This window comes from Sparus aurata, chromosome 13, assembly GCF_900880675.1.
Source record: "Sparus aurata chromosome 13, fSpaAur1.1, whole genome shotgun sequence".
Classification (NCBI taxonomy): domain Eukaryota; kingdom Metazoa; phylum Chordata; class Actinopteri; order Spariformes; family Sparidae; genus Sparus; species Sparus aurata.
Window position 1 is genome coordinate 13597728 of NC_044199.1, and position 27817 is coordinate 13625544.

At 43.3% G+C, this 27817-nt stretch overlaps 2 protein-coding genes across 22 annotated transcripts in view; one reads left to right on the forward strand and one right to left on the reverse strand.

Annotated features, from left to right (window-relative positions):
* Positions 1-1666: 1666 nt before the first annotated feature.
* Positions 1667-17507, forward strand: sertm1 (serine rich and transmembrane domain containing 1). The gene is made up of 2 exons (XM_030437337.1): positions 1667-2120; positions 14808-17507. Exon 2 carries the CDS (start codon positions 14813-14815, stop codon positions 15152-15154), a length of 342 nt encoding a protein of 113 aa, XP_030293197.1. The 5' UTR covers positions 1667-2120; positions 14808-14812; the 3' UTR covers positions 15155-17507.
* Positions 17508-18306: 799 nt separating this feature from the next.
* The window catches only part of LOC115593719 (neurobeachin-like), a 112949-nt gene continuing 103438 nt past the window's right edge, over positions 18307-27817 (reverse strand). For 17 of the 21 annotated variants that reach the window (XM_030437318.1, XM_030437317.1, XM_030437332.1 and 14 more), the window contains 14 exons: positions 27662-27774; positions 26100-26240; positions 25868-25987; positions 25472-25624; positions 25202-25366; positions 24871-24960; positions 23595-23787; positions 22694-22765; positions 22310-22465; positions 21944-22114; positions 21740-21841; positions 21391-21587; positions 21082-21233; positions 18307-20000 (listed from right to left, as the gene is read on the reverse strand). In XM_030437318.1, the coding sequence (XP_030293178.1) occupies positions 19910-20000; positions 21082-21233; positions 21391-21587; positions 21740-21841; positions 21944-22114; positions 22310-22465; positions 22694-22765; positions 23595-23787; positions 24871-24960; positions 25202-25366; positions 25472-25624; positions 25868-25987; positions 26100-26240; positions 27662-27774 (1916 nt within the window). In that variant the 3' untranslated portion in view covers positions 18307-19909. The remainder of the gene's footprint in view (positions 20001-21081; positions 21234-21390; positions 21588-21739; positions 21842-21943; positions 22115-22309; positions 22466-22693; positions 22766-23594; positions 23788-24870; positions 24961-25201; positions 25367-25471; positions 25625-25867; positions 25988-26099; positions 26241-27661; positions 27775-27817) is intronic. The other 4 variants (XM_030437320.1, XM_030437335.1, XM_030437331.1 and 1 more) reach the window with 1 other exon arrangement.

Sequence of the window (27817 nt, forward strand, 5' to 3'; positions counted from 1 at the left end):
CCAGGATGTGATTCAGTGTTTTCGGTGATTCCTCTGACGCAATCATCCATTGTATGCCATCTTGTATTTTATAGAACAGTCCAGAACAGCTGCTATTCTTTATTCTTTGCAGTTCTTTAGCTTTTTTGTGCTGTTGTTTTGCTTGTTTCTAGCTGTATGTCAGTTTCTGTGTACATACACAAAGAGCTGAAATGTGATTCTGATTCTGAAATATCCGAACACCTACCGGGTGGATTCTAATAAATTTGGTGACGCTTTCTTCTAAGCGTCATCGTCAAGTCAAAATGGTAGAAGACGAAATACCTGCAAAACTAACGACATTCCCGTCAGGCTCGGCTGTACTTGGTGTTTACAGATAATTCACACACGCGAAGAAATACATTCCAGCTCCATCGCATGTTCAGATTCAAAATGTCAAAACTTGTCCAATCTATCTGCATTGTTAGATACCGGGGCCAAGTGGCAATAAATGTCAGCAACCTAGGTTTTTGTAAACCATGGATATGTTGCACCTTTTTAGGTTCGATCTTTTATTTCATGTTGTGGCAATGCTGAGCTTATGCTCTGGTTAGGTTTAGGAACAAAACTCACTTGGTTAGGACTGGCGATTTCCTGACTTCACATCAACAATATCAGTGTTTTGTCGCAAAAACCCAGCTGTATGTTGCCCTGAAAACAGTTTCCCACTTACAAATGTTGAAACATACTAACCTTGTTACCTCCACCCCCTGATATGATGTGTCGTGTCATGTGACCATGACACGACATGCTTTGTATAAAAATAATATGATACTAATACTAATACTTGACTTGACTAACTGCCAACATTTTATCCTTACAACTGGGTTTCTTAGAATAAGTTGGAGAGGCGAGTGAGAATGTCTTTCTTTTATAATTTGGGTGAATTGGCCCTTTAATTAGGAGTCCTTACTGTCGACTTCTTGCTCACAAAACAGTTTAGAACTTCAAAAGTAGAATCATCTCTATTTTGTTGATTTCGACATCTGTTGTTCTTCCCGAAAAGTATGTGAGGCATCTTGGAGAAAAGCTTGTTTCAAGTGCAAATATTCTTTCTTTTTTTTTCTTTTTAATTTGCGTGCTTTTAAAGAACAGATGTGCTCAGCTGCTGTTAGAAGACATCACGTTCAGAGGGGGAATCAGAGGGAGAGAAGGAGAGAGGAGGTGAGGATGCAAGCTTTCGAGGTGAAGAGAGGAGCGAGGAGAGCAGCGCTGAGAAGAGGGGGAAAAGAAGAGTGGTGTTAAAGGCTGCTTCTCTCTTTTCTCGGGCCGCACTCTCTCATTCATCTAATGGTCTGAGGTCTCGTCTGAGCATCTCTGTCTGCCAGCCTCAACGGCAGCCATGTATTGCTCACTGCCGGATGCTGTCTACTGACGCAGTCTGCTGACAGCATGGAGCACGAGAGAAAGAGAGAGAGATCACAACCTAAACAGAAAGGTTATCTGACTGTATTGATCAAGCCATTTTGTTCTGTCCCAAACCTCCACTACTGAGCCGCCTATTAGCTAGGAGGAATCTGTGCACAGTGGGAAAACGAGGGTAAACAAAAGACTAGAGAATAGAGCTGACTGTTAATGTGATCATTATTGAAAGGTGATGAGCGGCAGAGGGAAAAGTGGGAGGGCAGAGACGGGGGGAGGGGACGGGATTAGAGTGAGCGCTACACCCTCTCCTCTCCTCTTCACCACTTCTCAAGTGCAAGCCAACAAAACCTCCACATCAGTATCATTCATCAGCCACAGCCTCTCAGTTCCAGAACTTGTGGATGCGTGTGTTTTCCTTTTTGAATGGGAGCCCATTCATAGAGAGAGAGAGTCCACATCTGACAGTGTCTGCTACAGCTGTGGTGCTTGCGTGGTGTGTGTGTGGCTGAGTGTGTGTGTCACACTGAATAGAGGGAAAGGAGGGAGAGAGGGAGAGAGGGAGAGAGAGGGAGAGAGAGAGAGAGAGAGACTGACAGAGAGGGATAGAGAGAGAGAGAGCAGACAGGCACAGAGGGAAAATCTCAGATCTGGTTTTTGCTCGGCTGTGAAGACCAAACACAACGGGATGGATTTCTGCATGACGTGAGAAACAGCTGCCTGATACACACACAAAAAAGGTCTGTAACTATTCCTTGCTTTTCAACCAATTTTAGATGTGTGCTGCTGATGCTTCAGACTTTTCTTCTTCTTTAAAAATGACTTGTTTACAAAGTGTTATTTGAGAGAGATATAACTGGGATGGTTTTAAATTGGATCTGTGTGTGTGTGTGTGTGTGTGTGTGTGTGTGTGTGTGTGTGTGTGTGTGTGTATCCCTGCGGGGTACAAAGAGCTATTACTGACCTCAAATCTCTCCTTTTTTAACTTTTTATTCAGCGCGTTATCGCTGCCTGCAGAGCACTAGTGAGAAAACAAACACAGTTGCAGAGAAGGGAAGGATGGGAAGTGCTAAAAATGAAGGAAGAGAATTGAGACTTGCCGGAAAGGATAAAAAAAAAATAAAGGTGGGGAGGAGGGGGGAGAATTCACGCCATTCACCAACTTGGGAAATAAGCGGGCTTCCTGTGTGGCGGTTGAGATAGAGAGGGGAAGGAAAGAGTGATGAGTGAAGCAATTGTACCCCGAAAAGTGTCCCTTTCAGGGCAACGAGGAACAAGCAGGGGTTGTTTGTGTGTTTTTTTTTTAAATTGATGCATGACTCACCCCCTCATCATCACAGTGGGCACGAGCGGCGGGCAGACAAACAGTATGAGATTTATTGGCAACCGCTTTCAGAAGTATCAGGAGTAATTAACAGATATGAGAACGAGGTGTAAAAATACACTTCACCACGGGGATGAACTGATAGGCACACGCATACACTCACACACAACACACTCACTCACACACACACTCAGACATCAAAGCAAAGGAGCTCATTATCTACACTGGCCACAGACCAAAAAAAAAAACCTCACAAAACTTTCCCTTTTTTTCATAATCATAACTGCTGCTCAGGTTTTTCAACTCAGGTCACCTTCCCGTCAGCTGCACCTTTGAGAACTCGACCCCTCCCCCCAAATCTGGCTTTTTTGAACATCTGAGGGAATCAGATGACAAACTAGGGGCAGCGGGCTCGACCCCTGTGCAGCCTCGAGTGCTCTCAGGTGCACTGCTCAGGTTTTTTGTCATTTAAATGTAAAGGCAATGAATAAAAACATTAGTTTATTTGTTTTTGGAGATGCGTTCAAATCCAGTTTCTTTATCAAAATTTGCAGTCTTGGCATACGTACAGTAACTTGGATTTCTCAATGTAAAATGTTTTTAAAATACATAGAACAGAGTGTTTCTTTTTTGGTCTCTCCCCCCCCCCCCCCCAAAAAAAAAACTAGGGAAAATGGTTGAGAACTTGTGACGCATATTTCAAACTTCTCTTTCCTCATACTTTCATCATTCCTGCATATCTATGACCCTGGCGAGGGTTATCTTTGGTATTTTGGGGCTGCAGAGGAGATTTGGAATTCACGCTGTTGAGCCTCAGGTCTGTTTGCAGCTGATCTGGCTCAGAGTATGAGATATTTAACACGTTTGAAATTCAGGCTTCTCTCATCTCCTGGCACTCTGCTTGTTGGGGCTGGGATTGTACGTGTAATGTGTGAGCGTCTGCACAGTGTTTAAATGTGTATGCGTGCGATTGACTTTTTGTGCCATTGGCGCAGCTCGTCACGTCTGCTCAGGCATGTGTTGTGAACACAGTGTGGAACAAAATGTATGCACGCACACACAGATTCAAAAGATGTCCAAATGCCATGACATTTTGCCACATGTGGCTCGCGTCCATTATTCATGAAGTGAAGAGCGAATACCAGAACGGAGCACACGACAGAATGCTTCTCTCTGGGAACTTAAGGCTTTGGTAAATATTTGCATATGCTGCATGCGTGGACTGTAAATATTCCAGTAATGGCCACGGGTATTTTCCGTCCCTGAACGAGATCGCAAAAGGTTTTAATTAGAAACCGTAGAGAGTCCAAGGCTGTCTGTGTTTGGCTGTGAATGGACTAGTTTATTGTTAATTTTGAATAAAGCCTTAAAAAAAAACCAACACATTTTTACAAACCAATGCATTTAATCAGGCTGACCTGGATCCTCTGAATAAATCCATGGATAGATTAAATGTGGTTTAGCTCAACCAAATATCAAATCTCTAAATCGTTATCCCTTTAAACAATCATTAATACTATATTTTTGATTATTCTGACGTATTTTCAAAGCTGACATTTGGCACTGTGTACAGCAAAGATTATCATTTAAAAAGGACACTTATTTTACTTTGACAGTTTTTTTTTAACTTCCCTTCCAGTTCTTGTGCATGTAAAAGGTCCTGAAAGTTAAAAACCCTACGGCAGCTCCTCTCTCCTACAGAGAACCCTGCTCCTGAAGTGCCTGAAACGTCTCGTTAGTAGTCCCGCCTTTAATTCCGGAAATTCTTGACATCACACTAAGTCGCCATGTCACACATTTGCATAACCTGTGCCTATATTCACTGAAGTACAGCTGATTGGAAGCTGAATACATGACAGAGCCGACCAGAGACACAGTTAAGGATGCTAGCTCAGGCGTGTGTGGGCTGACCAATTAGATCAGACTGGTGTTAGGAGGGACAGGAGACAGTGCTGTCAGACTGGACAGGACAAAAAAAAAAACCTGATGGATGGATAGCAATCCTAGTAGTGACCCAAAGTAAAATCATGAACATAAAAATGGACAAGTCTCCTTTAAAGTAGAATGGCACTCAGTAGAGTGCATACCTTCACTAAGGTTCACAAACAGTCCCCTTTAATTCAAACAAGCCTATTCCAGTATCAAATGAAACATTAAACTCCACTTGATCTGGATTTTATTTAGGTCCACCACCTAAATATGCCATATTTAAAAAAAAAAAAATCAAGATCCATGCATTATTCCCTTCTGAATTGTTCAAAAATCTTGCAACATTAAAGAAAGTGGGAGAAATTCCTGGATCTGTCGCTTTATCCAGTACGCACCAAAACTTAATGAGGTCTTTTCTAGGCCAAGACCGGTCCTCCTTCCAAATTTTCGTGGAAATCCGTTTGGTAGTTTTTCTGTAATCCTGCTGACAAACCAACCAATCAACAAACGGACAGACGGGGGTGAAAACATAACCTCCTTGGCAGAAGTAAAACAAACACAGTGTCAGGCAGTATTTAAACCCAGCAGTATACAAAAGACAATTTACAAGTACATAGAAGGTGACTGTGCAAAGACACTGTAGACAACAAGAACGCAGGATATTTATGTGGACAGAACACGCTCTATGAGACAAATTGTGCCAAATATACATTGACAGCGCTGACAGTGAGGAAGATTAAGGCGATGATGAGAAAATGAAGATGGGGGGGGGGGGGGGTACGAAACAGATTGAGAAAAGTGGAGCAGAGGAAGCTTTATGGCACAATGTCTCAGGAGGAGTTTTGCTGAACGAACTCCACAAGCAGAGGAGGAGATTGTTTGAGGAGTGACGTGCGGAGATTGTGCAGCTCATGATTGAGTTTGATCAGGACAAAAGGGAGCTTTGGGAGTCAAGGCTCAATGTCTATAGATACAGACTGGAGGAGGACAAAACACATGCTCAGGTCCTGACCAAAACAAGCAAAGGTGGAGAATGCTGCGGAACTCAGGGAGATAAACTTGCTCAGAGCAGCCTTAAGAGTGTGCAGCTGAGAAAGGCGAGGATATACAGAATATATCAAAAGCTCTTGACACAGCCGAGAGGGCAATGCTGCCATTGAAATAGCTGAAATACATAAGTCAGAGAAAAGTCAGAGTTGAGGGACAGCACTTCTACGCTCCAGGCTCAGAGACCCAGGAGGAAACAGGAGAATGAGGAGGCTGCGAGGCAGAGGTATCAAAATGCCTGAACTCCACATGCCCTGACTGGGAGTGAGGACAGGAAACTGCTTCTGTGTTAAGTTATCAAAGAAGGAAGGAGATATAAGTCAAGCCAAAGAACCTCTGGTGATGTCCGGTCTCAGGGAACGGTGCCGACTCCGGAGGACCGGTCAGGTGTTTGCCCCAGCTTCTATCATCCTGTCCAACGTTAGAGAGAAGCAAAAGAGCTGCTGACATCCCAATTAAATGTGAGACTGAGCATGACTCCTCGCTCCTGTGAGATGGAGGATGACAGGAGGAAGCTGCAGCTGTGCATGGTGTCTATTCGGCCTTAATAAGCAGTGGGAAGTTCAACCTACAATATCAGCTCGAGCCACCTGAGGACCTCCACGTCAGACTTTAGCTCTTGTGTTTAATTAATTTTTGCTTAATTTCCTCCTTGTTTAGGGGTTAGACCCCGCTGCTGTAACAAGAAAAACAAAAAATTGCGTTTTTCTCCAAATGATGAAATGGTTACCCTTATTTTTGTCACATACTTCACGTTTGATGGATGTTTGCGTTCATAAGCAATGTCCATGAAAGTCCTCATATGGATGATGCAGTGTGGATGGATGGGTCAATAGTGGACAGAGTCAGCATGAAATCACCCGAAGTTTTATAAAAAAAAGCAGCAGGTGGTGATATAACCTCTTCCGTAAAGCCACATTGGCCAATCAGAAGCCTGCCAAACAAAGGAGACAAGCTTAAAAAAAGGCTTTCCGAATATCTTCACCCTGGCAGGAGTTTTCCAAAAGCTCTGTTTTCAGTGACCTGAAACATCGTTTATGTGTGTACGAAGGGCCGAAACGCATCCACCTAGCTTCAAGCTATCAAGCAAGTTGAGGCGAACGAGTTATTTTTGCTTGAGTCCAGTGTTAATTTCGTTGACGAAGACTATGATGAAAAATATTCGTCAACAAACCTTTTTCACGGACGAAAAATAAATGAAAACTAAATGAAAAGTCAGATATGATGACGAAGACTGTGACGAAATATAACTGACACTTTAGTCAACAAATAAAAACGAGACGAAAATATTAGGGTGGGACGAATGGAAAAGAGATCCAATCAGAGCGAATCTCTTGAGGGTAGGTTGACCAATGCAGATGCAGAATGCAGAGCCATTCTAAAAAGCAGCGGCAAGCTTAACAGGCAGCAGCATTTACACAGAAGGAGAACAAAGACGAGTTTGCAGAACTTCGCACAGTTTTGTGGACGTTTTCACAAGAGTTAGGTTGTTTATATGATATTTAGTTGCACAGCTTTGGCGGATTTCCGCTGACTTCGCTCGTTAGCAAGACGCTAGCGTTAACGGTATGCAGTGCACCCGGTCCGAGGGCAACGGCATGCCTCATGAACAACAGAAATGTCAGAGCTAGGTCCAGGACGAAAACGAAGAATTGATATCTGGGCACACCTCACATATGACAACCAGACCGTCTGCAAACCGTGTGGAGCAAAAACACCACCAAATTGAAGCGACATTTAGAGAGAGAGAGAGAGACATTTTCAGTTGACACAAACTGATTGATTCATTGTTATTAATTACTTATTGACTGAGATTAATTGATTGTAACTATGATTGAGTCAATCATAGTTACAGTATTACCAACAGTACAGATAAGTAATTTGTTGTAAATATAGTTTTCCTTTATTGTTTTTATTTATTATTTCCAAACCCTTGCTTTGGCAATATGTACAGTGTTACCTCATGCCAATAAAGCCATTTGAATTGAAATGAATTGAGAGAGAGAGAGATTTACCACTCACTAAGACTAGACTAAGATGAAAAGACTTAAGACTAGACTAAGACTAAAACTCTTATGATATTTAGTCGACTAAAACTAGACTAAGACTAAAAGATTTCAGATGACTAAAATATGACTAAAACTAAATGGTGTGTTATTCAAAAAACTAAGACTAAATCAGAATTTGCTGTCAAAATTAACACCGCTTGAGTCTGAGTTACTTGTGTGTGTTTGCCTGATGTACACCCCAAAACTCCTCGTGAGCTGTAAAATAGTGAGCGAACTCAGGCACAGAGAGTCTTCTGTCTCATCTTCTTCCCATCTCCTTGCTGAAAGTTCATGAAGTTAAGTACAGTTAAGTAGTCAAATAAGAGATAAGTACTGTACATTACAGTGGATTTCAGCAGCCAAGATTGAAGATAAATCTACTTGCTAATCCTAAAAGTTTAACTCATCAACTCCATGCTCTCTCCCAAATTCATGTGTTTATTTTTCAAGAAGCTCCGGGCTCTGCCCAGGGCTGTCTGCAGCTCAACAGCTCAGCAGCTCCAGCGGTTGGCTGCCAGTTATTGGGGTGGCTCGTTAATCCAAAACTCCAGCATCTGTCCCTCCACTCCTGTCTTTTGGTACAATTAACCACACTGCAGCCTATACTATTTGACCAAATTTTGCATTTATAATTCTCAAAAGCGACCAACAACACAAAGAGAGGTCAAGATTAGTAACTGGAATTAGCTCATGGCTAGCTGTCACTCAATGCGTCACACCCCTAATCGTGCATAACTTTGAACATAATACTATTTTAAAAAGTGAGTATATAAAAAAATAAAAAATATTAACCCCTACTGTTGTCATGAGCAAGGAAAAACTGGAAATGTCTATTTCCGTTGTAAAGTTGGGCATTTTAACATGGGCTCTTACAGGGGTTGACTTGCTTTTGGAGCCAGCTTCAACGGCAGTTTTTGGCTCTCAAGTACAACCAAAGTCTGTTATGACAAAGGCCCAGTACTACAAAGGCCCAGTACATCGAAGGTCCAATACAACAAATTTGTGGTAAAAGGTCCAGTATCACCAATGTTGGGTATGACAAAGTTCTGGTATGACAAAGGTAGTGTATTACGAAAGTTCTTAGCAACAAAGATCAGGGACTACGAAGGACCGGTACAACAAATGTTTGGTACTATAAAAGGTCCATCTGTTTCCTCGGAAGCCTATGGGGGCTGCCATGACAGATAACTACTTCCGCCCGCGGTTGTCTGTTTCCAGTTGCCTTGTAACTGCATGACTGACGGCTGCCGCCAAGCTAGCCCTAAACTACTAGCATTATGTCATAAATGCTAACCTTTTTTTAAAATGAGCTCAGGTACAACATGTGCCATTGTTGGTTGCCACAACAATTCATGAAAATTGAATTTTTTTTCAGAAACGTCTCGTGTAGTACATCAACAACTTCGACAAACATGTCCGTGCCCTGCGCCCTACACGCCATGCTGAGGAAGGCGCAACGGAGACTAACGTGGCTCGCGGCTTTGACACTAAAATAAATATTTGGGTTTATGAATATCTTCCACAGAATAGCTGCTGCATGACTACATGACTTCCCTAAATGCACGAGCAGCCGCCTGTCTCCACAACTTCACTTTCCTTCAGCATTATCCACGCTGTATGTTTAGCTTGATTGACGCTGTGGCTGGGCTCTGCTGCCTTCAGAAATATAAACTTGCTGTGTTTCTTCAACAGTCCTTTCCCTATTTTGTTACTGTGCAGGTAGTTGAATGCCTCTGTGCTTTTGTAACTGCGTAATTCTCCGCCATCAACACCCTCAGAAAATATATAAGATAATTAACTATGTCCATGTAGCTAACGTCGGGCTAATGCTTCATGTCATCTGCCCACTCTGTGTGAACTGACGGGTGAGGCACTGTGAGAACTGCCCTCACGATTTATTAAAACATCCATACTTTGTATCCACCTCCGATTTTTATCCATTCTGTCGCTTTCTTTGTGTTAAAAGCCGGTTTTTAGAGCGAGCATGACAGCTAGGCTAGCTGAACACCGAGTTTAACCAGTTCAACCGGAAGAGCATAACCGAATACCGCTATGAACCATAGGTAAACTCACAAAGTCAGGAATAAGGTGGATAACCAAAGTTGGGTACGACAAAGGTCCGGTATGAAAAAGATGCCGTACTACAAAAGTTTGCAACAACAAAGATCAGGGACTACGAAGGGCCAGTACAACAAAGGTCCGGTACAACAAATGTTTGGTACTATAAAAGGTCCAGTACAACCAAAGTTAGGTATGACAAAGGTCCGGTATGAAAAAGATGCCGTACTACAAAAGTTCGGAACAACAAAGATCAGGGACTACGAAGGGCCGGTACAACAAAGGTTCGGAACAACAAAGATCTGGGACTACAAAGGTCTGGAGGTCTGGTAAAACAGAGATCCAGGAGTATGAAGGTCCAATACAACAAAGGTCCAGTACGCCTGTCACTTCTTCTCTTAATTTCTATATTTGCTCTGGGGGTCATTCGCAGTGGATCTTGTATTCAGTGGTTAGGAATGTAATGGCTTAAAACTTTCAGTAAGAGGGATGTGACACTCACATGGGATTGAGATTGCTCGCATGGAGAAGAAAACTCAGATCTCTGTCTTACTACCTCAACCACATAAAAAAAAAAGACATTTTAAACATTTTAATTTTCCTCAATAAAGAGGCACATCATTTTTCCAATTAGCTTTTGCTGTTCTCTGTATTACAGTTCTGGCTATTCCTAAAGAAAATAACTACGGGTATTTATTGTGCGTGGGCGGCGTGTGTGCGAGTGTGTGTCTAACCTTCTCAGCCTCAGCGGGACTGCGTGGCCTGCCCTCTTAAAGTAGATTAGCTTGGGGGAAAAAAAAAGAACCGAACGTACCTTGTTGCCTGGATACAAAAAGCATCATTAGGCCCAATTATCGGCCTCTTCAGCTCACAATGAGCGAGCTTCATCACAGATTTCAAAACAACGTATCATTAACGGCAGCAACCTATACCGCGCAGGAAAGAGTGGGAGGGGAGTGGCGTGAGCAGGATGGTGGATAAGACGAGGAGGGAAAAAAAAGGCAGCAGAGTAGAAGAAATTAAAGCAGAGAGATGTCGAGCGAGGGGGTTCGGAGTCACCTTCACGACTGACACATTTGGAGCACGAATTACAAGAGGAAAACTGAGAGCTGCAAAATTACACGGGGGACCTTTTTCCACTAAAATTTTGCTAATATAAACTAAATCCATTAGTGTTGCATTATTTCGGCAATTAAATAAAATGAGTGTTAATTGAGTGAGAACGGTGAAAAGCCAGATAGAAAAAATAGAAAAAAATTGAAGATGGAGAGGAAGAGGAGGAGGAGGAGGAGGGTAGAGCATTGTATGTGCGGTGAATATCAATACATCAGCTCAACAAGTCTCTGCAGAGAAAGAGACGATATATAAGTCAACGAAAGTGGAAAGTCTTTTTTTTTTTTTGCGCCGGGCTGGAGGACCACTGGGAGTCCTTTAGAAAAGAAAACAGAGTCAGGGCAAGAGAGCAATCACAGAAAAAGAGAGCGCGGCGTAACTCATCCCCCACTCTCATTATGCCGCGCGTCTCCCCGAAGGTACAGATGGCTGTAAATTAAAGAGAGCGGGGTTCTTGTCGGCTGTGCCATCCAGAGAGAGACGAATGAGGAGGATGGGAAAGAGAATGAAAGGAAGTGAATAAGCTGGGGGGGTTAAGGGACGGCGTGGCTTGCTTGAACTTCAAAAAGCTACCTTACTCAATACGAGATTAAGAAAAAGTTGGGCGCCGACACTGACGTTCGTTAGCGGCTCAGAATGAAATACTGGGGTCCAAACTAGTGCAAGACATTTAAAGTTAAACTCTCGACTTTTACTGTGTAAAAATAGGCCATCTGTCCCAACAAATAAGCTAGTCACCAGAGCTAGCTGCTGCTAACTGTAGCTGCTGTTGGCTCGTTAGCTCAGTTAGCTGTGCAGTGCTCTTTTCTAACCCAAACAAATGTTCCTAGCGTTCAGTAAACATTTGACTGGCCTTTATTTAACAACAGACCAGGCTCCATGGGATTTAGAAAGGTTTAATTGCTCAAGCTACTTGCTAATGCTAATCGCTAACATCTACGTGCTATTTGCTAATAGTTCGAACACATTTCTTTACGACCCAAACAAATGTTAATAGTGTTAAGGAGGTGTAAACATTTTAGTGGGCTTGATTATACCAAATTACTGTTAATGACAACACCTTAACTTTTTTGTTTATTGCTTGAGCGAACTCCTAATTGCAAACATCTACAGTACAGTCTGCCAACTGCAATTGGTTCCAACACATGCACATATCCGAGCCCTGCCTGAAAACACATTCTTCCCAACCAAATCAAAGTTTTATTTTGTATTTCAGTTTATCTGAACGGTCTATAGTGCTACATACTACATTTGTAAAACTACAAATATTGAAACGAGGGCCTTCTAACAGTCATTGTACTGTTTTCTAAACCAGTCTTTACACAATACAACATAAGTCATTACGGCTCACAAAAGAGGTAGGCTACAACGAATATAGCCTCCCATGTACTGTAGTCGAATGTGGCCATGGTCCATGGTAAAATGCGTTGTCATAACAGGAAGAGTAGAGGAAGTAGAGGAGAGTGGATAAGAGAGAAAATGAGGCGGTGGCTAAATCAAATCAAATCAATTTTATTTATATAGCCCAAAATCACAATGACATTGCCTCAGTGGGCTTTACAATCTGTACAGTGAACAACATCCTCTGTCCTTAGACCCTCGATTCGAGTGAGGAAAAACTTCACATGTTGATGGAAAAAAAAACCTTTTAACAGGGTAAAAAAAACAATGGAAGAAACCTCAGGAAGAGCCACAGAGGAGGGATCCCTCTTCCAGGACGGACAGACATGCAATAGATGTTGCGTGTACAGAAAAGAGCAACAATTCACAGTTTACAAGTTACATCAACAGAAGATCTGATACAAGTTATGCAATGTTAGTGGAACCAGGAGACGACCGAGCAGGACGAGGCATCACCAAGTGGAGCCTGAGCCACACAACCTCCTGTCCACCATGCTGACCTGGAAGAGGGCAGGCCACACAACATAATTAGTAATAGACAGAGAGAGGCATCAAGATTTACAGAAATAAAGATATGAGGAGATAGTGAAGCAGAGGAGAGCAATGATCCAGCAGAGCCCGGGGTGTGACAATCCAGATCAGTCAGTATTCCAAGGCAGCAGGAGCCCGGAAATGGTAGATGGTCCCAGGGGGCCGTGGTCCATCAGAAGGGAGCCTGAAAGAAAGAGGGGAGGAGGAGAAAGAGAAGGAGGAGAGAGAAGAGGAGGGGAGGAGAAAGCTGTAGAGAGTGACACAGCTTGCAGCTTGTGGGAACAGAAAACAAAAACAAAGGTTAGAGAAATGCAGTATTTATCAGAATAAACAGATTGTTTGTCGTCGGCAGCACAGTGTAACTCTAGTAGTATAGGAACTCATTGAGACTGACACCGACCCACTGAAGAAGCTTACAGTTGTTATCAGGGCTAATTAAAGGCTAAATCGAAGAAGTGAGTTTTGAGTTTAGATTTAAAGGCGTCAACAGAGACAGATTGTCTGATGTCAGCTGGGAGCTTATTCCAGAGGAAAGGAGCCTGATAGGAAAAAGCCCTGCAGCCAGCTGACTTCTTTTTGATCCTGGGAACCATCAGGAGCCCTGAATTTTGAGAGCGTAATGCCCGAGTTGGAATATATGGTTTAATGAGATCTGACATGTACAACGGGGCAAGGCCGTGTACAGTTTTGTATGTCATCAGCAGCACCTTAAAGTCGGATCTTAGATGCACTGGGAGCCAGTGCAGAGATGCTAAGATTGGTGTAATATGACTACCATGTGCTGACCTCTTACTTTCATCCTGGTCAGGCTCTATTATTCCTCCCTTTGAAGTGTCTTTCTCCACCGTCATAGACCAAGTCAAGACACAAAGACCCGCATAACCCAAAACACAAAGCCAGCCTCCGTCCCGTCTCCCACCGGTGGGGCCCCCGTGAGCACTTGTCGATGCTCGGGGCACATCTTGCAGTCACGCAGCCATTTGCGGCGGAGAGATTATTAGCAGTTTAATATGCAGCGGAGGAGGGCCGGCTCTCAGCTGTCTTTGTGAAAGCTGATTATGAGGAGTTTAATTTCATCAGATAAGGATGCCTTCATTTGTGAAGCGCGCGACTGTGGGGCACTGGGGGAAAAAAAGCCTGACAGGTATTTGAAGAGACAAGCACTCCCCCTGCTGTTACTCCCCATTACAGTCTGGTCAGAGCAGCCCTCTGAAATCTGTCAGGCTCCCTGACTTTTCCATGTGGATGACTTTTAATAACATTGATGGGCGCAACAGACCGGGGGCCCATGGGCTATTTGTGATTGGCTAGAAATGCATCATTAAAACGCATAGATTTGCTGTTTAGACTAACTTTAAGTGAAGTATATTCTGTTTATAGGGTAATACACACATTTATTCATCAGTCTGTGTGAAAGTAGGTACATAACACGATTAAGGGAATCTCATAAGGATGGCATGCTTTTTATAATCTCCTTAGCTTTAGAAATAAATTTACTCTGCCAGATGTGAGGTTAACCATCTGGGGCGATGCAATAAAAGATCTTTCTTTTGTATTTCTAAGTCAATTTGTAGGTTCCTAATTTTCCCGAACTCTCCCATCTGGCGTGCCAAGAGGGCGAAAAAAATAAATGATTATTAAGTCTGTTCCACATCTAGGGCTCTTCAAGTAAATGTGTTGGCCCTGGATCAAATTTGCAGAATTGCTCTCCGTCTTCCTCTTAATCTCTGCCAAAGCTTAGGATGTGGGTGAAAGCTCTTTTGTCAGCAAGCGATCCGACAGACTGAAGTGTCCTGGAGGGACGAGCCCAGTCTCTGGGAGCTTCATCAGACAAAAGGAGAATTTTCTCCTGCGGGTCGTTTGAATTATTGATGCTGAAGTTTTTTAGTTTCGCGATAAAACTCATGTCGCTCATCTTTATTCTTTTTTTTCCCTTTCTCTCTATCTCTCATGTAAAATCTACGCCCGGACATCAGCCAGGATGTCGGGGATGGACGTCCTGTTGGTGGACCACAACGACACCGCCCTCCCTCCGGTGGACAACGGCACCTTCCTCCGCTTCTCCCCGACCTCCGCCTCCACGTCGGCGGCCGCCTCGTCGCCGGGGCGCCAGGGCAACGTCTACGTCTACGTGTGGCTCTTCCTCGGCCTGCTGGTGTTCCTGCTGACGCTGCTCGTCATCTCCCTCCACAGGCTGAAGAACATCATCTCCTCTTCGTCCTCGGTCCCCGACTGCAGCAGCGAGGGGGGCAGCTCCTTCACCAACATGGAGATCTGCAGCATCTCGTCTCAGAGGTCCACCATGTCCTCGCTGTCCACCTGAGGGCCGGGGGGGGGGGGGGGACACCCTTCAAGACGATGTGATGTCTTGAAGGGTGAGAGAGACTCTGTGGACTCTTTCAACAGTTAGAACAAGTGAACCTGAGTGACTGCTGCCCTTCTGCAGGAAACAGCATAACGAAGAACTATTAACTTTCCTCAAAATTCTTCTCTCGCACTGTACTTGTCACGGTCATTGTAGAACAAATGGACTTCTTTTCGGCTTCCATGTGATGCTTTCATCCAGCATGTCTCACTCCAGTTGAGGATCACAATAGAATTTAAAAGGCCGTTACTTTGTACAGAAATGCATGCTTCTTCTGCCTCAGCTGTTCAGTTTGGGACGCTATAACTCCCAGTATTTAAACTTTCCACCAAGTGGCTAAACAAGAAGATGACACTGTTTTGTTTTGTTTTAAGTATATTTGTTTGGCCTTTTTGACAGGATATCTGAAGACATGACAGGAACCAGGTTGAGAGAGAGGGAGAGGGGGGGAGTGACACGCAGCAAAGGGCCCCAGGCCGGGACTCGAACCCGGGGCTGCTGCAGCGAGAACACAGCCTCTGTACATGGGACGCTCGCTCTCCCCACTGAGCTGAACGGCGCTCCAATGAGATGAAATTCTGCTCCCTGAAAGACAGGTCCACCATCGTTAAAGGATTACCCTCTCTCATCTCCTCTCCTCTCCTCTCCTCTCCTCTCCTCTCCTCTCCCTGTCAGAGATCGCACGGCGTCTGATCGCCGTCTCCATGGTGACTGAAGCGTGAGGGAGCTCTGCGCAGCTGTCAGCCGCGTCTGAAGCTACAGCGGCAGGACGGCTCTGCCTGAAAAAGACTGAGAGAGGCTCGTTCATCTCTGTAACACAAGGTTCAGTAACAGAGCGGGGATGATGGCATTGCAAAGGAGTCAGATGTCAGTGTTCCTTCTTCGCAAATCCTCTTTGTTCTCACGGTAATCTCTTCAGGTGATGGTACTCCATCAGCCAAACTCTTTGGGCTTAGAGTCTGCCGGCAAAGCTTTAATCATGAAAATTGGCACAGGGAGTCACAGAACATAATATTTGAAAACCCATCTCTCTGTTCCAATGTTGACTTACAGCATCTACTCTACAACCCTGATTCCAAAGAAACGGGACGCTGTGTAAAACAGAAATAAAAACAGAATGTGATTATTTGCTGATCTTTTTTTTTTTTTGACACCGACTCGATTTGCAACAGTACACAGACGACACATTCTGCATGGTTTTTTTTTTTTTAACGGCATCGGCTTCTCGGATTCATGTAAATATATGATTGTTTTGATTTTGACGCCTTCAAGATTTTCAAAGAAGTGTGGAAAGGGGGCAACAACACCTGTTTGGATCATTCAACAGGTGAACGGGTGGAGAGAGGTCCTCGAAGAGCTCAGTCATTCGGATCAAGGATGGGGTGAGGTTCAAGACTTTGTGGAACACATGACTGTATCAAGGAACACTTTGTAAAAACGTATGATTGCATTTTGTTTTCATTGACACGACATCCCAACTTCTTTGCAACGTCGTTCTATTACAAATAGGACTAGACACTGTAGCTTATAGATCTTTACTGTTTGAGTTTGTTATATGTATGTTAAGCCAAACACACTGGAGGATACGCAAAAAGCAACATTATGTAACTTTTTTCCACCTTACAGTAACAGCTTGAGAATCATCTGGTGGTACAGTTTCTTGTAATCGGGCGGATGGTGCCTCCGTCACAGAGGCTCTGTGAATGAGTACCTTGTGAATGTGGGCGCAAACAAGGAAAAGCACACATTTAAAAAAAGGTCCCATTTGAAAGAAGAGTTGATTTTTGGAGTCTCATTTTCCAAATCGTCACTGGTGCTATGGAGGTAGCGACCGACCTGACCTACCATCCCAGAGCGTCGCCATGTGATGAGTTCGGAATGAGTAAAAAGAAAAAAAAGAAAAAATAAACTTTTCTTGCTAATAGGACCTGTAAAGAATTTTTTTGCAATTCCAAATACAGTTTCAATCCACTTCACAATGACATTGTTGCCAGAAAAAAAAAAAAAAAAAAAAAAAAATACAAAAATGGGTTCAGCTACTGATGAACCTGTATGCACACCAATCAAGTTTCATCACGTCCAGAACCTTTTTGGTTTAATGTAGTACAAAAGATGCACATTTCAAAGTTGTTTTCCAGTTAACCAAAAGAACAAAAAGCAGAATCATTGTTTTAGTTTGCTGGTGTTGAAACAAACCTGTACAGATTTTTTTGTTGTTTTAAATTTGAGCTCTTTTTTTGCCAACACGGAGACAGTGTTCGGTGGAGATACAAAAAAAAAAAAAAGGGATTAAAACACTTTTCTTTTCCAACTTGGCTCGCCTGTGTCTCTGCGCTCACACTGATACCTTACCTCACCTGGTATGACTTACTGCAGTGTTTTTCAACCCCGTCCTGCCAAGTTTTAGATGTTTCTCTGCTCCAGCACACCTGATCCAAATGATCAGCTCGTCACCGAGCCCTGCTGACGATCCATCCATCTGAATCAGTTGTGTTGGAGCAGCGAGGAACAGGATTGAAGAACACTGATCTACTGTCTTGTACACTCTGTGACTGCAAATCTGACTTCTGTCCACTGACAATTTCCTCCTCTCGTGCACATTGAACCTGCCACTTTCTCTTTTTTCCTAATGTTTATAAGGGAAGTATTCCTGTTTTGTAGCCATATTTGATTAACTCAAAGTCCTAGAATCTGAGCAAATCTACAGCAACTTGTGATCCGCAATTATTCAAATTAACACCCCCCAAATGCTCAGTTTAAGCTCATTTTAACATAAGGAGCTCCACACGGGAGACTTTAGTGGCATGCAAGTTCAAGAGCAGCTCCAGCAGGTTTTAATGGATATTAGTAGGATTATATGCAGGATAGGAACTCTGAAACTAATAATTCTCTGTGTGAGAATTGCAGCAAAGCAGGTAGTTCAACGAGTGTGTCAAGAGAACATTTTAGCTCGAGAGTCTCTTGAAATCATTTGAGGGGAGATTTCTCTCTCAGCTGGTGTCTTGCAACAATAAGACGTCCTTGACGTCTTGCTCCCTCTGCAGCTCTACTGCCGTGAAACGAAAAGCTTTAGCTAAACAGCAAAATGCGCCCAATGAAAAGTCAAGTCATCAAATTCTTTGCATATTTTATTTTTCTTATCATGATTTTTTTTTTTTTCAACTCACACATGTCATATTTTACATCTTTGCAATAAAACATGGATACAATAGTTTTTAGGGTTTCATAGATCCAAAAATATTTAACCTTTTTTTGGATACGTAAGTTGAACCTGTCGATAGAGTATGTGCATGTGCGCATTTGATCAAGATGGCTTCACACATACAGTACGTCTCACATCTCACCCCCCCAAATCTCCTTGCTCCTCCCCCACCTCTATCAGCTACAGAATCATGATATTGCTTACAACTGTGAGGTTGTAAAACCTAATAATCACACATGAGCTCAACGCTTTTTAAATACAAACATCAATGCACAAATAATCCCGTCGGGAAAATGGACCTAAACAAAATGGCAGCCGACCAGAAAGAACCAAGCTAATAAATAATGATATGTGATTGGTGCAAAGTGCAAATACAAAACAAACTTTTACATTGATTTGATTCTCTTTTTTTAAATAATCAACAAATGTGGGTAAGTGAAGGTTTCCTTTGCGCTTCCAGTCTTATTCAGCTGATTAAGTCTCCACCAAGCCTGAACCAAGACTATATGTACATATTTGACAAAACAATCACCAAATATACAAAGGAAATCATGTCAGTCTTGTGGTTTGTCATCCTTGGTGGCACTGGTAAGACCTCTTTATCGTTACCATCTCCGGCAAAATCATCACCATCCTTGACACCGCCGTTATTACCATCAGTCTTGTCAACATTATAATAATTATTACACAATATTTTACATACAGCAAGTCATTAATAAATTAAAGGTGATAAGCGCAGTTCGTATAGTGAAAGAACATGTGTGGACTCTGACGGAGGCAGAGCCCTATTTACATAAATATCAGATTTAAACCCTGCTGCAGGTAAAAGGAAGAAAAAAAAAACATTACAAAAGAAAAGAAAAAACGGATAAAATCAAATAAAATCATAACCCCAGGCAAAATTTTTCAAGGGTGAATTTAAGATCGAGCCAATAGCACCGGTTTCTGAACAGTGGGTGGGGCTTTCTAATCAGCTGAGACACATTGAAGGAGTCTTAATTTATAGCCCATCCAAAAAATAATCTCCGAAATGAACTCCCCCTCAAACAAACAGTTGTGAACAAAACTGATAAAGAAGAAAAATCTAAGGGAAAACAAAAACTTAGGTTCTTTGTCTGTGAAGCATTAAGCGTACCAGGAGCGGCAACTGCAACCGGTCCTGTGAGTGGTACGGGTATGATCGACCTCTACAAGATCTGCTTGACTCGCTCTTTATCTCCATTCTGCAGTCTGTCTATTTTATTAGCAGGTTTTGGTGTGTATCTTCGGGGTAATATGTGTCTGTGGTTACACATACACGTGTGCACAGAGGAAGTTGTTTCCACCAGCGCTGACGCATCCTCAAAATCAAGTCAACTTCACAAGCCTAAGGTCCGGTGCTTGTTGTTCCTTCCCCTCGGTACCTGTGGTTTCCCCCCCGCGCGTCGCAGATACACAGCAGAATGCATCACCTCCTCTCCCTCTTGTTTCTTTCTTTTCTCTCCATCCTCCTCTTCCTCACGCTGGCCGCCTCAGTACCTGTTCTGGTGTTCATAGTGCCAGCGGTTGAAGTCTATGTTGAACGCCACGATGCTGCCGGATGCCATGCCGGTGATCAGAGTTCTGAGGGGGCAGAGAGTCACATCTGTAAATCAAGCTATTCACGTTTTTTATTCACTGCATATTTCCCTGGGATATTGCCTGACATTTGGAAAAAAAATTACCAACCCATTACTGATTGTGTATTCTCTGCTGTCCCTTTTGAGGTGACCCAGTTTCCTCAACAACATTAGTCCTTAAAGGAGCAGTTCATCCCAACGCCTAAATACATATTTGTCCTCTCTATGTAGTGCTGTTTACTCATCTTGATTGTTTTCGTGGGGGATGTAGTTATGTAGATATGGACGAGGCACTAGCTAATCTAGCTAGCTATGATTTTTTGGGCACTTTGAAGGCATAGAGAAGGTAAATGGAGCTTTGAGAAAACTCCTGCCAGGGTGAAGATATTAAGAAATGCCGTTTTCAGTGTTTATGTTCATACAGGAAATCTGTTTTTTTGTGGCTTGTCTCATTTGTTCGGCTTTGATTGGCCGATGTGGCCTTCATTAGAGGTTATATCACCAACTGTTGCTTTGGCGTGCACTTAACAGCCTTCCTCTTGAAACCACTGGTGTGGACAGGAATTTTATTGACGCCGGAGGAAAAATTTAAAATACCCATGTACGTGTGGACTAGGCCTCTACCTAGATCACTATTCTCTGATATGAACTCCCTCTATTAGTACATAGAGGAATCCCAAATTAAAGTAAGTTAATTTAAAAACATAATACTATATACATTATTACAGAATTTGGAATGAAAATCCTTAAAATAATGTTTTTCTCTTTTTCTCCTGCTATAAATCACATTCATATATGTATCACACAAATAAATCATCGATGATTAATTACCAGCTGATCTCAAAGTGTGATGGCCTGATAGTAAGCAGAGGTAAAAGGAAAGTCGCCAACAGCAGTGTTACTTAACCGTTCATAGCACCTTCTAACGTGAGCAGCAAACGGTGCAAAAATAACAGTAAGGAGATATGACTCGACGTCCGACATAACTTGGAGAGCTTAATATTTTCTGAAGGTTACATGGTGTATACATTTTGACAAACATTGATCTAGATGGACACATAATAATCAGAGTCTGTCTGTTTCACCTCTGGTCATGTGAGAGGTCCATGGCACGGATGCCTGCGTCACAGCCTGGGTAGATGTAAAGCTGTTTGAAGTCACACGCCTGCCACACTTCCACAACCCCGTTGTCACCTCCCGTCACCAAGTTCTGTCCGTCGCTACTCAACAGGATTGCCTGGAGGGAGAAAAAAAGAGGAGTAAGAGAGGTTAAAAGAGGCCATGCGCTCCTGAGCGGTGGACAACAGTACATTGGATTTCTTGAGAGTAAACAAGGACGGTATTCATGCATAAACATAAAACTAAAAAGAATGACAGTAAGTTTACGGCCTCACCCGTGTGGAGTCGTTGACCTCCATTTGTGCCAGCAGTTTTCCGTTTATGCTGAAGTTGCAAAAGCGGCCTCTCTCATAGTAGATGATGCAGTGGCCCTCGCTGGACACTGAGATGAGGCGGGGCCGCTGACACAGCTCCGGGCCCTCCAGGGCTCTGAGGAGGTCCCCGGTGATAGTGTGGACCAGGCACGGGCCCTCTGATGAGCGAGACCAAAGCAAGAGTTCAGGAAACAAAGTTTGTGGGAAAACACGGGAATGATTTTTACATTTAGTTTATTTACTGACATTAATCTATTTTGCAAATACTAAATCTACATGTAAAATCTCTTTTAGGCATAGAGAGACAAACCTTTAGCTCCACTGATGACCAAACCCAGCTCTGCACACACAGACACACACACCACCTCGTGGTCATGTCCTGTCAGTACTGCCCTTGGAGCAGGGTAGTCACCTGATAAAGAGAAAACAAAGTTAGTCTGGTAAGATACATTCCATTCCTGAGGGAGCTGTGGAGACAGGTAAACATCCTTTCACACATGCTGTTTCCACTCACTGTTGTTGGGGTTGTCCCCGATAATGTGGTGCCTTCCACTCCAGTACCACAGAAGAAGAGTGGCGTCTCTGGAGCCCGACACGATGTAGCAGTCCCCTCCGATGTAGGACTCTGACCTGGCCAGACACGTCACAACATCCCAGTGGCCAAACACTATCTGGGTCAGCTTTCCTGTGGCGATGAAGGAGGAAGATGGATATGTTACTTTTAGGATAAAAATAAATGGTGAAATTAGCAGTCAATACATCAATGTACTCTACGCCCAGGTGCATGTGTAGTTCCCTTGGTCCACATTTAAAGTAGGACAGAATCACAAATTGCAAGAAACCCTTGAAAGCTAAGACTCATAAATAATACAAAACATACCAGTTTCAGTGGAGTAAACACGGAAGCTCTTGTCCCAGAAGCCGCAGACCAGGATGTAGCGGTTGTCGGCGGTAACCACAAAACAGTGTGTGTTGATCTGGATGCTCTGGTCCACCAGGTCAGTGATCTGACGCTTGTTCACGCCTGAGTTGTTTGCTACACGGGAGCACAAGAGATATTAACGGGTTAATGGGGGCAAACAAGCTATCTGATGAACTCTAACCTTCATCGCTCAGCAGATTTTGCAATCTCAGCAATACATGTACATAAACCCTCGGTGTATCATGTGTTGACTTCAGACCCCACTGACTGACCTGGCTGCCCTCATTATCTCACACATTCATGCCCAGTTATTATCTTCAGGGAGGATTTGCGTGCACTGACCTATGAGAGGATCCATCTCGATCGGTAGATGATGAGCTTGTTCCAGGGAGTATCCTGGAGCTCCACGGAGGCCTGAAGGGGTCAAACATTACAGAGAGTCAGACACGCACAACATAAAACAGTATAATCACGCCTGTTCGACCGCTCTCTGATGAAAGCTCGATGCAGGCTTGATGTTTCAATCGACAGCAAAAGTCACACAAGCTGCTTCATGACCCTCCATAATAACGTCGCCACAATTAATTACAGCCAGCCTCATTACGGCTGGCCTGCCGTGCTAATGAGGGCAATGGTGGGGTTAATTGAGGCTTTAATTAACAAATATTTCTATGTCAACATCCAGGGTACGGACAAAATAAATGTCAACGCTGATATGAACCAAAAACAACAACACTTAAAAACCATGGGCTCAATAAATACCACTGGAATGAACTCAACACCTCACAGAGTTTATAAGCTTCTATAAGTTAGTCTTAACCTGCAGTTTGTGGGTATTACAATGCTCATGAAGCCAATCACCGCCAGATAAATCTCTCTATATTTGGCTTACATCAACCAGCAGACATTGGTCTGGCAGAGCTGTGGCGCCATGAGCACATCGGCAGGGTTTGTGTGATTACTGTCAACACCAGAAGGGGAGCACTGCAGGTTTTATTGCATAGCTGCTGAAAATATTTTCATTCCATCCAAAATCCTTTAAAAACCCTCAAGGGAACCCAAAATCAACGTGTACACAATGATTAAATATCCTGTTATAGAGGTATTTTTTTGCATGGATCTGAAAACAGGTGTGCCTTGAGATTTTGCACGCCATTTGGTGTCATTTGCTCGACTTATCAATTCAGCTCTGTTCTGAACAACTCACAGTACCACTAACACACACACACACACATACACTCACCAACTGTGTTGTGCCAGCGGTTGACGGCAAACAGTCGGCTACATGTGACAGTGACGGCCGCCGGTATGCTGAGGTGAGGGAGAGTGTTCGCTGCGACGTGGGTGACAGGGGAGTTGGAGGGGAACTTGAGGACCATGATGACGTCCTGCTGCATCTGATCCTTAAACATCAGAGGGCTCTGGGGAAGGAAACACTGGTGAGACAGACAGAGAGGGACAGAGAGAACGAGGGAGAGAAGGGCAGGGCGAGGAGGGAAGGTTGAGGGAGAGAGGAGGGGCAGGGTGGGGGGAATGGAGACGGAGGTAGAGGGAGAGACAGAACAGATGGGACAGGAGGAGGGAGGGGAAGAGGTATATTAGTGGGAGCACAGGGTCAGAGCAGGTACACACACTGAGGGTGGCTCTGGGCCGAGGAGAGGAGGTGGAGGCACTGGCTGGTCGGGGGTTCAGGATTGACAGGTTTGGGTTGAAATGGATGGCTCTGATGTGGAGACACTGAGGCCTCGAGCTGCTGGGGGTAGCAGGGAGGACAGAGAGGCTAAAACCAGGGAGGAACTTCCTTTGGAAGAACATCATTACATACACTTGTATGTAATATCTGAAAAACCAATACAGTTTTTTATATCAGTGGACTTCATGGACTAAATTAGTGTTTAAGGCTGAAATGCGTGAAAGGTCCCATATTATGCTCATTTCCAGACTGACACTTTTTTTGGGTGTCTACCAGAATATGTTTGCATGATTTAAAGGTCATACTGATAACATATTATGTAGACTCGTATTTTTTTAACGACAGCTTATAGAAAGGTGCAGAGTAGAAGTATCTATTTTCCTTAAAAACAATCCAACTAGTTACAGTGTGTGTAAGGTTCAAAATGATTGTTTTCTTCATCTCTGTGTAAGAATTCCAATGGTTTTCTAGAACGCTCCATTTAAGTGACTGTCCCTCCCATAAAAGCCCAGTCTGCTGTGATTGGTCAGTGCTCCCAGGCCTGAGCAAGCACCTAGACCTCCTTTTTCATCGAAAAAGACAGGAAATCTCACTACAACATGGGACCTTTAAAATGTGGAAATATGAATGCACACAATTCTAAGCACAAATGTGTCACATAATGTCTTAATGAATGTCTCTACAAATAACCGTTAACCTTAGGAAAAACACTTTTCCTGATCCCAGAGTGGATATTTCTTTAAAAACAACCTCTCAATAAACAGATAATACTGCTATGAAACTGAAGTGAAGTGAAGTGAGATTTGTCTTTTGAGTTGTTTCTCACCAGGTGCATGGCGGAGGAGCGAGGCGGGTGTGGTTCGATAAGCAGCTGGGAGGGGACCTGACCACACGCCTGAATCTGGGCCTCAATCACCTACGAAGACAAAGATGGGGTTAACACGGGAGAGTTAACATAAAAACAATTAATTTAAACAAAAGTAAAACAAAAATGGCTCAGATTAAAAAAACATCTTCTCAGCCATTAAGGGGTTATTATCTAGTGACGACTAAGCGCTCAGTGTTGAAATGTAAAGAACTCATGAGTGGGAAATTTCTTCACGTCAATAATCAATCTCTGACTCAAACCAGAGTGACGAGCTGTCATAGAAACCAACCTCACGCTGCACAGCATCTAGATTGTCAAGGGTGACTGCACCCTCATAGGACAAGAAGTCGAAGACGTTGAGCGCTCGGACGGCTTCAGGCCCTCGCTGCTTGTAGCCGAATATTAGATCGATCCACTGGTGCAGCTGGCACGACACAAACTCGCTCTCCAGTGCCTGGTCGAAGTCACAGGTGCAGAGAGAGGAAGAATAAAAGAGAGTCAAGGATATGTTAAGTGGTATTTTTTTAGTATTTCAGAAAAGACCATCCGTGTCTCTCACCATCCGGTTAATGCGGACAAAGTCTTCAGGTTTCTTGGCCCAGGCAGGGAGCTCCACGTCGCACACGGGGACACCATCGTCACGCACTCCGAGCTCGTACTCGTTACTGTTGACGAACATCTCAGGCAAGTAGTAGAACTCTGGGATCAGCTCCTGATGGACACAACAAACACATATTGCTTAACAAAACGATCACTTATTGCAAATTATAATTTGTTTAGTTAAATCTGCTAAATATGAAATCCTCCCATGGGTTTAGACAATGTGTGCCACTTTCAAATTAAACTAGATTGAATAGCAACATTATTTCAAACTCAAATATTTTTTACATATTGAGTTGAAAAAACACGTGTTTCATTCATGTGTCTCAGTAATGACTGATCTCAGGATTGTTACCTTGACATCCGCCGTGTCCCTCTGGCAGTTCCTCCATGAGCAGCCGATGCCAGAGAAACTTCTTTCTGGATGGTCAAACTTGTTCTCGTTAGCGTTAAGGAAGAATGTGGTGAAGGGCTCCTACAGGAACAAGAAGAGTGAATACATTTGAAAGGAAGCCTTCGGTGTCAGCTGTGTGTTTACTGGGCTGCTGAGGGTTACAAGTTTGTAAGTGTGTGGAGCAGGTACTCACTATCCTGAGCATCCACATCAGTGTTGAATGAGCGGTGGAGTAAAGGGTCGTGTAGTGGTGAGGAGGCGTGCCGTCGTCGTCCCACGTCTCGTAGCGCTCGGCGTAGAACGCTGCTCGCTTGGGATTGAGTGCGCCGATCGGCTGCAGAAGAACAGAGGGAAATATTGCGGCTTAAGTCATGGACACATGCAGGCGCTTTTCTTGAAAACAGTCTGTGCTTGAGCAATAAATCTCCCTAACAGATTTCCTTTTGTTCTAACTGGAGACCCGCCTTGGTAAAGTATGAGTAACACTGCTTGACCTGTATTTTACCATTCATAAAGTGCAGCAGGAGTCCTTAAACCCAGAAATCAGTTAGCATTTTTGCACTTCAGGTTTCCTGGTCTTGGAGTCAATGGCTTTTGCAAAAGTGTTTTTTGTTAGATGCCTGAAATAAGGTCTGCGGCTAACACAAGCTAAAGACATTTTAAAATACGGGTTAGTTATCAGTCAACACCCCATTTAGAAATCTTGAAGCAAAAGCATTTGCTAACAAGTGGCTAAACGAGACTAAAGACTTTGTCAGCATACCTTAAACTTCATCACATCCAACATGGAGATCTCACGAGTTTAACATATTCTACTGACTAAAACTTTCCAAATTGTAGACTTATTTATAAGTCAGAGTGTATACGTATATAATTTGGTTGGAGCTTGGTGTTGGTGAAGTCATGTGACCCAGGACGTAGTTTGTTTACGTCTTAACGTTAGCCTTTTACTTCTGGCGACTGCTTTTAGACCCCTAAATAAATAAATAATAAAAGCAGTGTTCATCTAGATTATTTTACTGAACAAAATCTGTCATTATCATTCATTTTTTTGGCCAGCTAGGGCCAGAGCACGAACGTGAAGGGAGCTGAGGGTGAACATTCAAATACGCTTTGTGCAGAGTTTGTGGGCTGATTTGGTCTCAGTAGCGGATTAAACTACATCTTCATGTTTTTAAATACTGCAGCCAAGGGATATAGGTTGCACCTGTACTTAAGATAATAAACAAATAATATGAGTCTGAAGCAATATGGCAAAATTATTGCGCTCACAACTGCAGATGAACTCTTTCTGTTTTTGTACCTTTCACAATAAAAGCAGTAGTGGTCATACATATAAACATTTATGTATAAATATATTTTTATTAATTTATCCACATTATTTCTGCTCAATAGAGGAATTATAAGTAGAAGTAGAAGTAGAAGTAGAAGTGAAGGATGAAGACGACATTGTTTAATAATCCCCTTCAGGGAATTCAGTACTATACTGATGTGCTTCAAACACGTCTTCGCCTCATAGCCATTAAGAGGGCTATCTTAGATAATTTTCTATTCCTCATTGATCTTCTGTAGTCTTTTGTCTTCGTCAGCCACCTTAGCATGGTGCACCAAGCTGGTCCAAGCGATGCTAACTTTTGGGCTGGTCATGCAAAAACACGTCATCTCTACTACATTTTATTTTTGGGTTTATAGCGCCTTCTCAGTAGGAGGCATGCAGCTGATTGGAAAATCTTCACGAATTATTGTGTTTCTGACCTTGGAGAGGTCTCTGAAGTTTCCAGGTAGAGTGAGATCCAGCTCTTCTGAGTCGTAGTTGGTTAAGACCCAGGGGAAGATGGGGTACTGGTTCAAATCATTATAGGTCCTCCCTGCAGGGATAAAAGATGGACCAAATTGGAGAAAGTCACAAAG